At 38.5% G+C, this 16,922-nt stretch overlaps 1 protein-coding gene and 1 long non-coding RNA gene across 15 annotated transcripts in view; both read left to right on the plus strand.

Moving 5' to 3' along the window:
• The window catches only part of sox6 (SRY-box transcription factor 6), a 143,508-nt gene extending 137,731 nt beyond the window's left edge, over positions 1 to 5,777 (plus strand). For 12 of the 13 annotated variants that reach the window (XM_043244134.1, XM_043244138.1, XM_043244142.1 and 9 more), the window contains one exon: positions 459 to 5,777. In XM_043244134.1, the coding sequence (XP_043100069.1) occupies positions 459 to 768 (310 nt within the window). In that variant the 3' untranslated portion in view covers positions 769 to 5,777. The remainder of the gene's footprint in view (positions 1 to 458) is intronic. The other variant, XM_043244144.1, reaches the window with a different exon arrangement.
• An 810-nt stretch (positions 5,778 to 6,587) lies between these two features.
• Positions 6,588 to 16,922, plus strand: part of LOC122348265 — a 65,688-nt gene continuing 55,353 nt past the window's right edge. For both annotated transcript variants that reach the window (XR_006251294.1, XR_006251293.1), the window contains exons 1-2: positions 6,588 to 6,645; positions 16,400 to 16,517. This is a non-coding gene — a long non-coding RNA (uncharacterized LOC122348265). The remainder of the gene's footprint in view (positions 6,646 to 16,399; positions 16,518 to 16,922) is intronic.

Below are 16,922 nucleotides of genomic sequence, written 5' to 3' on the forward strand. Positions count from 1 at the left end.
CCTGCTCCAGGTGTTTCCACTTCAACAGCAAGAAATACGAGCGCTGGAGTATCAATCAGCCTGTTAAAGATCAGGAGACTGTGTCTCTACCAACCAATTGGCTTTGTCACCCAAAAAGAAACGAGTGTCATTTTCACAATCGTTCCTAAATCGTTGTTGCTGATTGGGAAGCATTTTTACAGCGCTACTGGCTGGGCACGTCCCATTCAAGCCAGCGTTTAAAACTGCAGAAGCTTTATGCTTTTAACCAGTGTATTTTTGGGGGGGGGGTTTTGTGCTTCTGTACATTCTTTCCATCCTCTAATTCCCCAAGACCGTAATTGTTTTCCTTGAAAAACATTAAACTTGTCATTCGTCTCTTAAAAGCTCTTAAGCTTCTCTGAGCTTTGCGAAAAGCAAAAAGAGCACCCTGGCACTTCATGAGTGTAAATCTGTCTGTTTCTTCACCTCTGTATCAGGCAGCAGCCACAGACGCAGATCCCCATCACCACCAGCGCAGGTGTTGTTTACCCCGGTGCCATAACAATGGCAACCACTACGCCCTCCCCTCACATGACGTCAGACTGCTCCAGTGCCTCGGCCAGCCCCGAGCCCACCATCCCCGTCATCCAGAGCACCTTCAACATGAAGATGGAACCGGGCACCTTGGTGTCTAACGACCCCGTGAACGGAGAGGACGAGATGGACATGTACGAGGACTTTGAGGACGAGCCCAAATCGGACTACAGCAGTGAGAATGACACACAGGAGCCGGTCAGTGCCAACTGAGGCGAAAACAGCCAGCGAAGAATATCCTTTTATTAGAGGGAAGACTGAAGAAGATGAAAAAGAGAACAAAAAAAAAAAAAAAGAAAACAAAAAACTTGTTTCTGATGAAATACGTTTTGTGAGCCAGCATGCAGATGTGGCTCCTACAGATTTAACAGCTATTGGTCTTAAGTGTTTCTCCGAGTGTGAAACAATTTGATTGTGTTTTATTTTGGCTTTTTTTTTTTGTTATTTTATGAGGACTTTTTTTTTCTTGTGTTTTGATCATGGACAATTTAGGGTATTTCCTACGACATTTTTGAATAATAGGACTTGACGATTGAAACATTTCATATGAATGCATAACTCACAGTCTTACTTAAATTCATATGGATTTACACATGTATTGTTTTTTTTTTTCTTTTGAAGCGTACATTACTGTTTTCGATGGGGTTCTATATCTCACTCAGGTATGCTGTACCAGCCAACAGCTTGTGAATGTTTTTAATCAGAACTATTTAAAATGAAAAATACGACACTTCATTTGACACTTCATAATACGATAAAACTGAAGAAGTCCTTACATTTGAACCATAGAGGGAAAGCCTAAAACTCCCCATTATTATTGTTGTTCTTGTTATTATTATTATTATTATTATTATTATTACTACTACTACTACAAGTCCAGATGTGCCAAACATATCATAAGCTTCCTGCTCTTAAATCTTAAATTTGAAAGTCTTAAGGAAGAGACTGCATGAGTCTTAGACAATCCTTGCAATCTTATCTACAAAGCCCACTTTTATCCCCCTCCTGTCCTCCTTTTATTTTTCCTCTCCATTGACAACCACGTGCAAATGCTCAGGAACTAAGAAAGTCGTAGTTCTCCAGGAGGTTGAATGCAGTGATCACCCAACCACCGTCCTCGTCTAGTTCAGTCTTACCCGCTCGGTTCTTAATCACAGTGATTGTAATCAGGCCAGAATGCCAAGGGGCCAAATGGCATCCAATCTGCAGAATTGGACAGGCAGCGAAAGGCAGCTTTGGTGTATTACAATCACAAATTGCTGTTGTACAATATGTACACGCACATTCTGCTAAAGTCTTTAGCCCCGTTTTCCAGGGCAGTAAGTTTAAAGTCTTTTATTTACGCTTAAATCTTGTAGACATTGTAATCTTAACTGAGGGAAATAGTCTTAAAGCAGAGCGTATGCCCTTTGGGTTTCTGCAGTGTGTTCATCATTAAGTCTTAAGAGTACTTTCAGTTTATCAGGACGTTTTGGCCAGTTATGCAGAGGATTAGCAAAAAAAAGTTAACTAAACGAATAATGGCACTTATTTTCCCAATTGTTAAAGGATACTTTGATTCGAGATACTTTGATTATATTTATGTTTAAAAGTATTTTCAGAACCAAATACAGAGACAAATCTGCCTTTCTTCGGCAATTGAAATCAGTTTTTGAGCACTTGAAGAGACAATTCAAATAGGCAGTCCTCAACTAAATTATCCGCTCGTTCCGGCAGCAGAACAGATCTCAGGTTGTTTGCGTGCGGAAGGACAGCCAAGAAGCAGCCAGCGGTCAGGGCCTCTTGTTTTAGGATTTGGCCCTACCAAAGGCTCCTACAGGGTGCGAGTGCCATTCACCTCCACTCGCCTGACCTCTGCCCAGCGTACACCCTGCCTCAAGGGGCTGCCATCTGGCTCCCGGCATCGGCCCGCGCCCAGGAGAAAGGTAGCGAACAATGGAGACGAGGCCCATGTGGTTTATTGTGCCCTCTCTCCATCAAAGCGCTCGCGAAAGGCCGCGGCCAGAAGCAGCCACGAGGTGCTAGCGAGCAGATGGAACAAGTAGATCAAGCTGTGGGGGATTATTAAAATGACTGACGAGTCGGTATCATCTGAAATACGGCATTATTAATGCATGAGTCCCGCTATTTTGCCTTTGCCCTTGAACCTGCCTGTTTCATCAGTAACCCAGAGATTAGAATAGACAGGAAATGTCACAGCGAGGCTGCTGGTCACTGCATTACCTCCAAAGGTCTAAAAGGTACCGATGGCTATTTAGCGCTTACTTCTCCCAGCAGTTAAAGCATTGACTTTTCTCCTCAGTGCCCCTCTTTGAAAAGCATTTACTTAATTCGTAGAAGTTTTCAGCACTTCTTTAGAAGCTCGTATTCGTACCTTTTGTTTTGTTGGTTTCGTTTAGGTTTGTTGTGATTTTTACATAAGGTACAGTACTTGGCTGGGTGTCCCTTGACATCCACGTTCAGTTTTTTTTTTTTTTTTTTTTTTTTTTTCCTGCTTACAAGCCAACGTTTATTGTTTAAAGCTGTTATATCTGTTTGCTGGTGGATTTGGTTGATTTGTACGTGATTTGTACATATTTCCTTGACCATGCCAAGCCAGTTCTGTAGGCTGGTAGCAGACAAAAGGACTGTTGTTGGGACTGAAACTTGATTGCGCTTGTATAGATTTAAAAAAAAAAAAAAAAAAAAAAAAAAGAAAAAAAAAAGAAAAGAAACGAAAAGAAAAAAAGAGACTATTTCAATCTCACATGGAGACAATGATTCAAAAGTGTTACAAGCACTGGATATAAATGGTATTTTTATCAATTCTGACTAATGTGAAGCCGTTGTGCGAGAAAAAAAAAAAAAGAAAAAACCTACATGAACAAGTCACCTGTTTGGACTCATGTGAGCGCGCCTCACAGTTGCCAGATTTGAGTCATTTTTCTCTTGACATATTTTGTTTATTTATGCAAAGACACGTGATGAATGAACACTTTGTTTAAGCTCCAGTGCTGCCTAGGGGAGAAAGAGCAGTAAACTCGACGGAGAGGCTCGCATAGTGACTGGCCAACTGAGACACACCGGACTTCAGTAGCACATTTTAATGGTCATGTATGTTTGTGTTGTATATTGTATTTGAAGCTCTCTAGTGCATATAGACATTTTATTGTATTTATTAGCCATCATTGGCTCTAAAAGTGTCAGTAGAACAAAATTAAAGGACAATCAGAGAACAAGAATAAAAACAGTGAAATTTCAAAATGGATTGGAGCTCAAAACAAAGTTTCTTTTTTTACAAAAAAAAAAAAATCTCCATCTCATTACAGGTTTTTTTTTTTTTTTTCCTTTTCATTGTAAATATAACATAGGAAAATAGAATTCTATTTTTGTTCATGGATACTTGCTGAAGTATAAATTATGTATTTTACTTTTTTTTTTTTTCCTCTTCTTTTTTTTGTGTGTGTGTATGTTTTTGGTCATTGTACTTAGGAAAAAAAGAATGAAATCACAAACTGACAATTCACTGTACCTCATGTAGTTGCTGAATTCACATCCCTGTTGATTGAGTAGTATTGGAGACACAGCTGAGAAACCCCGGGCATCTCACTTCCATGTGTTTAAGTGATGAACCTCGCACTCCATGCTGAGTTAACCAGCCATTTGCTATGTTGTTGGTGCACTCTGTAGCAAAGGACAAATCTTGAAATCCATGTACGTAATTTTTTTTTTAAATTTTTATTTTACAAATTGTTTTCTAAATGTTGAGGTACTTGCTGAAGTTCTATAGTAATTGGTTTTGTGCCAAATTTGAATGAGAGAAAATGTAATTGTGGGGCATCAGTTGTGGCGTGTCATACAGTACAGCTTCATCTGAAAACATGCGAGTTTCTCGCTGAGCATTTAATCCATTGGGGATGTGCAAATATTTATGAGTTTGTTGTTGTTGTTTTTTTTATGCTGCACAATGCAGACCCACTCTGTGCATTTGAGGTTTTCATACAGTATTCTTCTCTGTGTTGCTACATAGTGTTTAATAGACCATTTCCCAACCAGTCGACAGCAAGTCAAAATGACATTTCTTTTATAACTATCACTGCCATATTAATGCAAAGTAGGTACAATAACTGAGGACAAAGCTTGGGTGTTTCTACTTATCTTACTGTAATGCTTTTTTTTTTTTGTATGGACTTTTGTGATGTATATTGTGGGATAGTTTTTGTTAATTTAATCAGCACAATTCACTGACATGCTGGACTGACATGCTAGCTGCTGTTCAGAAGAGTAAAATGTTGCTGTCAGGGACAACGTATGCTGTTGTCAATGGTACTTTGCTTTTAGATTTCTGTAGTCTCTCAAGCAACACTGTGTGTGGCTCCTCTGTCGCTAGGCACACTCTCGTTTCGAATCCCGCTAGCAGCCTGATAACACTTTTCTTTCATTTTGTCTTTGTGTTTTCGTGTGTGTGTGTGCGTGTGTGTGTGAGAGTGCGTGTATGTAGAGACCGGTTTCTCAGCAGGTACATAGACCCATGGCAGGTATTATTGTTTGGGCGTTAGAGATATAGAATAGTATCTGTTGCTGCTTTTGGAGAAAAAAAAAAGTTTTAAGTCTAAAAATGTAAATAGTTTATCATAATATCTTGTACAGTCCAGTGTAAAGTTTTTAATTGAACTTAAAAAGGTTGCCATCACATTTGTGTTCACATTCTTCTTTATACAGTACAAAAGACAGCTATTTGCTAAGGATATTATTGTTTAAAAAAAAAAAAGGAAAAAAGGTACTAAAAATATTTTTTGCTTGGCTTTAGTATGTAAACCAGCAAGTCATTGGTTTCCATGTGCAGTATTGACGTGAGGTAAACTAATTAATGCTACAGTTGTATGTCCAGAGACCAGTCTTCTCTGTAATGGTAGTATTATTATATGAAATAAAATAAACCAGATGAGTGACACATTTCGGTGTATTTAGACACCTTAGTGAATTGTACAAATATCTAGGTTGTTCTCCCCACAAGCAGCATTTGGCATATTGTAATGTAACACCATTTTTACAGTATATTCTCAATTCACTGATGTACGACAGCAGATGAGGGTGTTCCTGTCTGCTTGCTTATTTACCTCAAGAGTTCCTCTTTTTCCATAAAAGATAGAGTACACACACATATGACAAAATCGTCTCACCATCACTCCATCTTTTGTACTGCTGTTGACACTTACAAATTAAAGAGACATTTTGTTTTATTTGTTGCGTGTTGTTGTTGTTGTTTTTTTTTAAATAGTGTTTGGTTGTTGGTGTATTTGAAACATCATTTAATAAGAGGTTTTTAAATGAATTAATTATTTGGAATTAATTTGACATTGGTAGTTTGTTGTGCTAAAATGAGTAGTAAATGAATGTACTTAATGTGCCTTAAGCGTAATATGAACTGCCATAATAAATGCAATAGCTGAAGTAGAAATGCGACTTAAGAGAATTCAAACATTTACATACTTTTGTGTATCAGTAAGCAAAGAAGTAAACTTCACACATGCGGACAATTTACATATTATGTGGCAGCCTTGATAAAAGATGCCTTTTTTTTTCTTTTTTTTTTTTTTTGCATACATTCCGCTAGCGGGTTTGATGGACAACAAAGCTAATAATGATCATTGTTCATCCAATTTCCAGAATTAATGGTATACTAATTCATCTATCAACATTGCACCTCAAAGAGGAACAGTTACAGCTGTGCAGTATTGTGAGATAAAACGTTTAGTAAATTAAAAGAAATATCAGTCTATATTTTATCTTATCGTATAGGTCTTTGGACATACATACATTTCTAAATTCCGTTCTTGTCCACTTCTGAAACAGTGAGCTCTAGGTTCAAGGGTATAAAGTGAACACAGAAGTGTGTTTACATTCCTTCAGATGTAATCACACATGTTTACTGTACACTGCTGAAATTGCTGGCTAAAAAAGCCTATTTAGAATTAAAATGATACGTTTTTTTTTTTTAATCTGGCGCTTTTTTCCTTTGGCCACGTGATCAGTTCGTTATCACGTGCTTGGGCGCCATGCCAACGACGTTTCGGCGGCACGTGGACTTGTGAAAAGCTGAGCGTTCAGGTGGGTACGTTCATATAACGCGAAAAGGGCAAACAGACACGTTCTGAATATAATTAAGATGACTGCGAGACTTTGTATAGTAATCGTCTCGTATTGTCCAGTTACGGAAACTTTTGGTGATTTGGTCATTAAAGAGTTGAATCACGATGAATAGCGGCCTCTACAGAAGCATATAGCATCGCTTAACGAACTACTGAAAGAGTCGTACGTTAAAGCTAGAAATGGTCTGCTCGTATTTAAACTATATGAAGGGGATACATCGTACGCTTTTTTTTTTTTTAGAGTTCAGTTTGAGAGGCAGTTATTTTTTTTAATGGAATTATTGTCATATTTTTATCTGGAATGTTATTAAAACGTATTTTTGGCATAGTTGCGTTCAGTTAGCTAGTCAGTGTAGCCTACTATAATATCAAGGACGTTATGAATATCTGACTGCCTATGTTTGTAAAGGCATACACTTGCTGCTGTATAAATTGCAGTGCAGAGTACTGTATTCAGATATGCTGTATGCAAAAATACTAGTGTTTCGGTCAGTTTCCTAGTTCAGTAGGCCTAGTTAGTGCACTAACCGGGGTGTTGTCCATTTCTGTCGCAGTCCACTTCTGTCCTAGTCCACTGACTAATAAATTTAGTCTCTGGGTTTTTGTTTAGTTTTGTTTGTTTTTTGGTCTCTCAAGCTGAAAGGCGTACCAGTCATTTATAAATGCACAGTTTAATAGAAACTGAGGCATTAAAGTCCTTATGTTTCGTCGATCAAGGTCTGGCTAGGTTCTGGAATCAAACAAAAACGCACACAGTCTACAGCAGCACTTACCGCATGGATTTCTCTATCCCACAGTGCAATGCACTTGACCTTCTACAGTATTTTATTAAGGAATTAATAAAACGGACATAACATCAGCTTTGATTTTGTTTGCTTCGTTCATTTATTAGACTGTAAAATGGTTAGAGGGTCAAAAATGTTTATTTTCAAAAGCGTAAGCGAACAGCATTCAACACCTTAAACATGCAATGTGATGTACACTACAAAGAATTATTTTATTTTGATTAAAATAAGTTTTAACTGAAGGAAATAACATAACATTGTGATTTTTAGAGAATATTTTGAAAGTTTATGCTGAAGTCCTCCAGTTAAGGATAAGGGTGAAATTTAGCAGATTTTTTTTTTATCTAGAAATTGGAAAGAACACACACGCTTTCTTCTGTGGGTATTTTAATTTTGAAGCTGAAAGCACATGCTCGTTTCCTTTTCCTTTTCTCTGGCATGAAATGTAAGGAATATGGTGCTGCACACAGACATTCTTCTCCAAATTGTCAGACTATACAAATATTTCCTTGACAACAAACAACTGGACATGTTGACTGCAAGCTTATGTTCACCTAAAACTGTATTATGTTTCAAATGGGTTTGATACACATTGTTTGTTATAAAACCAGAAAGGGAAAACATTTATGTAGGATTTTACTGTTGACCAATTTATTAGTTACCAACAATGAAATGAAAATAATTTTCAGCATTAAACTGAAATTCATACGTAAATATAAGTACAACCTTAATTTCTTTGAGAAATAGGTCAGGCCGTTATTTATTTATTTATGAATAAAATGCAGTACAAAATACCCACATATCTCCTAATTACTTAGCACAGAACTGAATGGTTAACAAAAGTAAATGGGATTTGTTTTCCTTCCAAGGCTCATTCATTGTTTAAGAGTAAGGATAGATAAGTGTGAGTTTAGTATCTATGTATGCCTTGATGTGTCTTCCTAAACGCATCAAGCAAATGTGTAGAGGGCATGTTTAATGTATATGTGCTCCTGCTGAATGACTGCATTATCTTCCAGGAATAGGGTGGAAGTCCTGGAGCAAACCAAGCCCTCTAAACCGCAGGGGTTTTTTCACCTTTTGGATTCCAGCCACTGGGATCTCTCTTTTTGCTCCCAGCTAGCTTCACCTCTTTGACATAGGTCTTTGTGATGAAAATTTACTGATGAATTTTAGAGCGAAATGCAGTTGTTCATAAAACAAATGCTTCTGAATAGAAGCAGTGATTTTGATTGCATTTCTGGATGTGTTGTAATGCTTTTAATAGTTAATGTCCCCCTCATGTGATATTTGGCATTAAAAAGTACTGTAGATTATCAGTTACTATCTGTTGAGTACCTGCTTTGGCATGAAGAAATAAAAAAAGGGGAAGCTTTTCATCATTTCCCTAAGTTCTGTTTGCCATGTTAGGGAAAAAAAGACAGATCTGGAATAGAACTTACTTCAAAACATTTTTGGAAAACCATTTATGTGTTCCTTTTGTTATCTTCATCAATCATTTTTTTGTCCAATGCTAGAGTGCACAGTAAGCTGCTTCCCCCGAGAGCATGCGTAAAATAACCACATTTTAACTGTGGTGTGTATAATAGACGCCTGTGTCAGCTCTCTGCTGCTGAAGCGCCCCGCGGTAGATGGAAAATTAGACATATATTGCTGCACAATAAATCTTATTGTAATTCACAAAGCTTGCATTACAAATCTCTGGCCCCCGACGGCAGACTTGGCATCGCGCATTTGCCCTTGTGCTTCTCTGGGCACATGCAGATGTGGCGGCTGCTGACGTTCTAATTTGGAATAAGACGCGATCATTGTCGTTTCCGTGGAACTGGGGTTTAATCCCTCTGATACGGAGCAGTTCTCGGCGCGAGCCTGTGTTGGGACGTACGGGGGAAGGCTAGGTGGGGGTGTTAGTAAGTACGGAGAATGATGTCGCAGCCTCTAAATGGCCTGTTTGGATGAACTGTCAGAGTGTTAGTACAAACATGTAGGTGTTTGGGCTGCAAATAATAATTAATACTGTATTGCTGTGCGGAGGCGACAGCCCTGTTATTTCATGGCCCTGATGACTAAACATTGGAGGGAGTCGTCTGGAACAATATTTTACTGTTCTGGATGTGGCGGCTCCTCCTGAGCTCCATGCTATTGCCACTGAGTCCAGTGAATCAGTCAGGGAGGGCTGTTTCCCGAGCCCAGCTGCTATTTATCTGATTTTCTCATTAGACTTGACTCATGACTTCATTGTACAGCTTTTGGCCCAAACTCAGCAGGGCTGAAGAGTTGCACTTTCGAGCTGTTTATGTGTACAGTTCAAGGAGACATTGCAGGTAACTTTTGTCTATGTATGGCTTTTGTTTACCTCTCGCGGCCCAGACTGCCATTCAGCAGATGTTCGAGCCCTGAAATGCCTTCCTTTTTTTTTTTTTTTTTTAAATATATTTAGAGTGGTTCGGTTTGTTTTTGACATACTTTGCAGCATGCCGGGCTGCGCGTCGTGTTGCTATTCAACTTTGGAGTGTGCTGAATTGCAGGGGGAGTAAGTCACACAAAGAAGGCTCATATTTATGTAATATAACACAAAGTGCAGATTCTACAGATTTCAAAGAGCATCTGAAAAGACGCCAGGAGAGAGACTCGGCTGAAATTGTCTTCAAAGTAGTTACCTTTTCAAAAGCGTCTGTCATGTAGAGGGTAAAGTGTGATTACAGCCTCAGAAGTTTGGGCTGATAGCAGACATGCATACATATGCGTACATGCGATGGCTCAGACCCAGGGCCATTTTTAATCCTTGGAGGTGAAGGACTTAAGGAATCTTGCTAATTTCACAGATGGTTTAAAATGGATTAGTGTGGAGTACCAGCATCCCGAGATGTGCGGACCCACCAGGCTTTCTGTTCCTCTGCCAAAACTCTTCTCCCATACTCGGAAGTGCCTTCCAAAAAGTCCTGCAAGGTTAAAGTCAAACTTCGGCGTTTCTAAAGCCGTGCCTAATTTGTGATACTTCACCTCTGCCGTCAAGCCCCCCTCGCGATAGCGATCATCTGCATCTGATTGATAAGGACAGCTGTTATTCGCTTTGCTAAGTACAGAGACCTGCCATTATACTAGCAATTAGTTTTTGGTCTCCCATTGGCCGCGCTTGACCAGATGTTGCTCGAACCTCATTTCCAGTTACGCTGGTCCAGGAATAATTACATCCATCCAGTCCCAGTGGGAATCAAATGATTGTTATGCCCAGGCACCTTGATATATTATTCACACTGGCAACAGAGAGTTCCTCTGCTTTGAGAATGAGATCTTTGGTTTTCCGTCCAAACAATAACTGCGAGCACAAAGGCTTCCTCTCAGCTTGACGCCTAATGCACAAAACAGTTGGCGCAGAGGGCCATCTTTAATTGTTTAACTTCTCTCTTGCCCCATCAATCGCTCGCTTCAGCATGCATGGAAGCCAAGTTGCTGAGAGGGGGGGGAAAGGGAGTGAGAATGAAAAGAACACTGAAGGAGACGGTGTGGAGTGCAGCGGAGGCCAAGCCCGCTGACAGAGCCATCGCAGAGCCATGGAGTCCAGACACAACTCTGGACGAGCTCAAAGAGCTCAGCTTGGAGTTAATGTGGGAACACAATAGGCCCGGGTGAAAAACTCAACATGTTTTTGTTGAACTTGTCATTCGGCGGTGCATACTTGTAAAGAAAGCCTAGGAACCATCTGAATGTTTTTGTGTTCTTCTAATGCACCATATTTGGGTCAGCTTTCACAAGGCTTTTGTTCCAGCACCCCTAACAATGGCAGAGACGTTTTCCGAGTGACATACACGCTCGGCCCATCCAAACGCTCTTGGACCCACCCCATCTGCAGCAAGTCTCCAAAAAGCTGACCTCATGGCACGACGGGATGCCATAAATCAGATCCTTTCATCAGCTATCTGAGAGGTCTTAACACTCAATGCCATCTTTGGGATGGCAGAAGTATGCATTAGAATTGTTAGGTGGGACGTCTGGAAATGGGTGTTACTTTGGGAAAGTGCCACAGGATTAGAGCTAGTAGAGCTTTGTTGACATCTGAATTTCAGTTTACATTTTTCTCCGCTGGATTAGACGGGCACCCAGCACACTTTGTCGAGCTTGCTGATGATTGATTGACTGCGTGTATGCGAGTTAGCGCTTACCATAAATGTATTTGTTATGCTTTATTTTTCTCTCTTTTTTCCCCCCTTCACTCGTCTTTGAAAGCATATTTGTGTGTTCATTTTAAGATTCAGTCACATGTTTAGAATTTCTAACCATGGTTGTTGGGCACATCCGTTTGCTAAATGAACTTTTGAAGAATCTGTATAGGGCAATATTTCACAAAATGTAATTTTACATACTGTTTCACATCATTGCATTCCCTCAGTGTATTTATCTCTGAAAGCATTTGACTGCATTTCTTTTGGGAAGAATGAATACGTAATGGAAATTTAAAAGCATCTTCACTCCCTCTGCTTTTTGAAGAATTTAGAAAAATAAAGGTTCCTATGAAGGCATGTGTTATTATCTCAAAACCATCACTCAGCTCTCTCATGCATATGTCAATTACTCAACCCCACCTTTATGAATATGTAAATCTGTTCAGAATGCCTCATTAATTAGTAATTCATGCATTTTTCACAACCCCAGTACATTTCCAATGGAGGATGATGAATTATCATTTATTACATCTAAGATATCTGTTTCTTTTAGTAAATGGCTCGTTTTGAAAATCTCGTCCTGTAGGAAGTGATCTGCTGTTATCTCGACACACTGACTGCGAGCGCTCTGTTAGCATTTCTATAGCTGCCGGTTCTGTCTGTCTTGTTCTCTGATGTGTTGTTTTGTGTTCAGGGATCATAGCACTGACTGCGCGTATACGACATGATTATACTGAATGCTCAAAAATCCAGACTTACTGGTCATATAAGCTGTCATATAAATGGCAAGGCTTAACAGTACGGATTTTTCTGCTTGTCTACTCTAGCCCTGCAATTGAATATATATATAATTTTATGTATTTATTTAATTTTAATATATAAAATAGAAATGTATATACAAATATGTAAGTAACGATAATATACATTATAGCAATGAATGTTTACGTGTGCCAGTCCCAGGAAATAAGAGCTCAACAATAAGAATGTTTTAAATTATTTCAATGCATTTTTTTAATTAAATCATTTATGCAGTTGTGATGGAAATGAATGCATTTTTGAAGTTACTTCAGATTTAGATTTTCTCTTTGTAAAGTTTAAATGTATTGTTAAATATAACAGATATATTAAAAAAAAGGGTACGCAAAAGAATGTTTCTTTAAAATATATATGATATATAAACATGCGTTCAAAAACATGCTTTCAGAAATTTTAAAATGATCACAGATTGTGGTTTTCAAAATGAAATTAGTGAGTGAGAAAACCACGAGAGATCTATAAATATAATAGTTGATGAGGACTGACCCAAGTGAGCAGGTGAAAATAACAGTTTTCTTGAAACTCTCTCACATTGGCTCTGAGCCATCAGATCACCCTCATTTTTAAACTCTAAGTTGTCAACCTGTGTTTTTAAACCAGTAAACATCTCTATAGTACTTAGCATCTGCAACACGCATTATCTTGTTTCCTGTATTCCTTTTTAATCCTTCTGTGCCATAATGTATTCCTTAGATGGGCCCACTTGATCTTATTTGTCTTTGATAATCACTTGAATTAAACAGACTGTTTGCTTTTGGGACTGTGATACTTGCACAAGGATAAACAAAGACATGGTTTTGTTGACCCTTGCTTACTTTAGGTCCCTCTGTGTGCTTGGGAGGAAGATGATTTGTATTTAGTTTTTTTAAAGAGGCCTCCCCCAACCCAACTGTGAAATCATAAGCATTTTTTTGAGACCGTAACACAAGGGACATCAGCCACAGAGGATCTAGTGTGTTGGCTAAAGCACATTCCAGAACCATGAATTTAACATGAAAGTAGAAAGCTGAAGAAAGAGGGTATGGTGCATTTCTTGGGATTACAGCCCTCCAAGATGCCGGCGCTTTGTTACCACCTCCCTGCCGGGTTAGAAATATATTTATGTAAATGCCAGAGCGACATTTGAATGTAAACATGAGTGTGATCTGGGGGAGGGTGCTCTGGGGCCCTCTGGAGCATTTAATATGAGATTACGGTGAAAAGAAACAAATACATGTGTTATTATGATCATCATGTCACACCGTTGTACAAACAACAGATTGTTGTCTTTTTTGTTCCTGTTTACCCTTTCAGTAGTTTGGTGTTGGAGATTCAACACAAATGAATCTCTTCATCACAAAACCATATGTTCTCTCAATTCCAGCTCTTTTGGTTAAGGCATTGCGCAGGAAGTGGATAATGGGAATATGCATAATTTTAATGATTTAGTTATTTATTTATTTTAATTAAAAACAGCCTTTTGAGAACAGGAACACAGCTTTTTTTTTCTTCTGTATCGTTTTTCTTTAAGGTGGCAACCGCTTCATCGGCTCCAAGGTCACCATTATGTTTTGTGCCTCTGTGAATATGGTGATCTGTTTTACGCGAAGATGATGATAAGAAAAGTAGTAGCTGAATTGGAGCGGTGCAGCCCACTGGACTCAATGCATTGTTGCCAGGTGCTGAACTATTTTTCAGAGTGCACTATTGCTCTATCCTAGCGTAAGTGGCGAGCCATTGAAAAGAGGGCTCTTATAAATTGACAATTTACTGGCCCTTTTTGTAACAGCACTTACAGGCTACTGGCATCTTATGCCGTTCCAGTGTCATTTTCCTTTTTCATGTTTCACCCCTCCTCCATAATCATAAATGTAAGTATGATTATAAAAACGTGAAGCTGACAGAATTACTGTTGTTACCTCCCTAGAAATTCAACCCGCATCCCGCACCAAAATTAAACCAAACATGCTTTCAAATTTCGATAATCACTATGCAGTCACACTGATGAAAGTGAATTTAAATATTTATCTACTGTTTCCCTGAGGAATAAGAGAAAGGGAGAGGGATGGGGTTGTGGTGGTTAATTCCTTATTTTTCTGTCCTTCTTAAATTAACACTTTAGTTTTATCTTGTTAATTCAAAGTAGTGCAACAGAAAAGAACAATATATTTTCGGATGATATCACGTACTTAATGTGAACTGCAGTGTCCATTCCGTCCATGCGGTTTTTTTTTCCCCCTCCCAGCATTCATATTTGGTTGTGGCATTGCATTTGCAAAGATTGACACGCTAATAAACTGATTTTAATTAGACACGCTTTGAAATGCCTCATCCTGCTCCCCTCCATCCAGCCATTCTGATACTGGTGGCTTATTAAATCATTTGCCGCTCCTGGGTGATCTCCTTTTGAAACCCAGCCTGACCCTCCGGGCACAATTTATTTTATTTTAAAAATTATTTTTACCAGCAAATTTTGCATCAGTTCAAGAGAATTATAAATCATTATTACACAGGCAGACACTTCAAACATTTTGTAAAAAGCTTTCTGAGCGATGAGGCTTCAAAGGAGGATGCTCAGCCTTGTGACGGCTTCGCTGGCGTGTATCCAGTCATTAATACCCTGTATTTGGCTATGCAAATGCTTTGAACGGGCTCCTTTAAGTACACCAGGATTATTAAATACCTTTGTTTCAACCAGGAGGAGGTGCATTATCAGTATCTTATTACAGGAAATTCCAGAAGCTTTTGGTGATTAGAATCACCACAATGGCACGAGAGCTCAGCGAGGATCTGGCATCTCTGAATCTCATAAACATAATTGTGAAGACAGCATCACCTCCCAGCTGTAAATCACTTATGTAGTGAAAACATGTCAGTCCACAAAGACAGCTCTGTCGATAATGGCTCGCTCAGAACTCCTTATAGCTGGAAAATATTTTCGACTTCCACAGATAACGCGACCATGAACAGGGAAAGGTCTTTTTATTGCATCTAATAATGTTCTTACATTATTACGGTTTGTTTACGGTTTTCTTGTTTTTGTTTAGTTACACATGTACTACTTTATTTAAGTGGCAATGTCCTTGATTGATTTCATCTTCCATTTTTCACCACATTTTCCAATGTAAATTCATTCATTATCATTCTATAGGTAAATTGGTGGAGCGCCGAAGGAAAACAGGCTTTGCAGACTGAATGACGTTGTTCTTTAAGACCTCAAATTATGGGAAAAATACTCAGTCTTCTCCATTACACGTAACTCAGCTTTTGTGATATATGTCATGAATATCATCCATACATTTGCATCTCTATAGAGGGACAGACACATTAATATCCAAGGAGAAAAGATTGTGTTCTTCAATTAATAGGGATTCTCGTTTTCTTATTAATTATAAGTTAGCGTAGCCTGAATATAAATTTCAGTAATTTGTTTTCAGAGGTTCAGGATCATTAGATAAAATCATTTCAACTTTAATTTTCCTGTAATTGCTAGATACTCTAAAAGGAAAAAAAAGGCTTAAAAAAACCTGCTATTGAAACTCATCAAACATGAACATGTGGAACACAACTCTTATAGTACATTAGAAATAAATTTGTTACATTATTGACTGCCCATGTATTTTGAGAAATTGCTGTCATCATTGTGGCTTTCTTGCTGAATGGTGGCCTCTGTGCAACTGCAAAAACCATTTGATGCTTCATCCGAAATCACAGCACTAAAAATACTAAATGTTTTTATTTGTTTAGGAAAGTATCGCTAACACATTTCAAATATCTGATGATTTGTGGCTTTTATATATTTGCGAAAATGGAGCTTAATTTCTGAAGTATCAGAAATGTGTAAGCTTGAAGCTCTACCGTTCTTTCTCTCTCTCTCTACGGGGACGTGCCGGTCTTTGGTCTGTTTTTTATTAAGCTTTTGGTTTTTAAAACTTTAGTAGTTTACTAAATGGCAATGTGATTTTTCCAGAGCCTCCCTCTGCAAGACTCGTTCTGGAGAAGACGTCATGAAATGCGGTTGCAGTCCTATTAGTGTTCTGTCGGACTACTTATCATCACAGAGTTTATTGTGATTGGCTTTCCCACCCGTAAGTGTGCCCGCTATCATGACTTAACCTTTACAGACTGCTATATCAAACTACAGCATTATATTTCATTCTCTTCATTTAGTCACTGATCCATATTTTTCTTGTTGTCTTTTTTTTTTTCTGGTACAATTTCCAGTAATGCCAGAAAAAATGGCATAGAAATCAATTACACTAATAAGGTTAAAAGAATAAAGCATTCAGTGTTCTCAGTTTCATCTCTAGAGAGCATCAAAAGAGATGAGGGTTTCAGGTTTGACCGCTAATGAGCATTTGACATTCAAAGCACTCATTATTTCTTTTTGCAGACTATGTAACAATGTTAATACAGTTTTCTATTGTTATTTAACTTGTGTATATTACTGTTGTTGTTGTTGTTGTTGTTGCATAGTACTTTCATGCACAGCA

The sequence above is a fragment of the Puntigrus tetrazona genome, chromosome 7 (assembly GCF_018831695.1).
Source record: "Puntigrus tetrazona isolate hp1 chromosome 7, ASM1883169v1, whole genome shotgun sequence".
Lineage (NCBI taxonomy): Eukaryota > Metazoa > Chordata > Actinopteri > Cypriniformes > Cyprinidae > Puntigrus > Puntigrus tetrazona.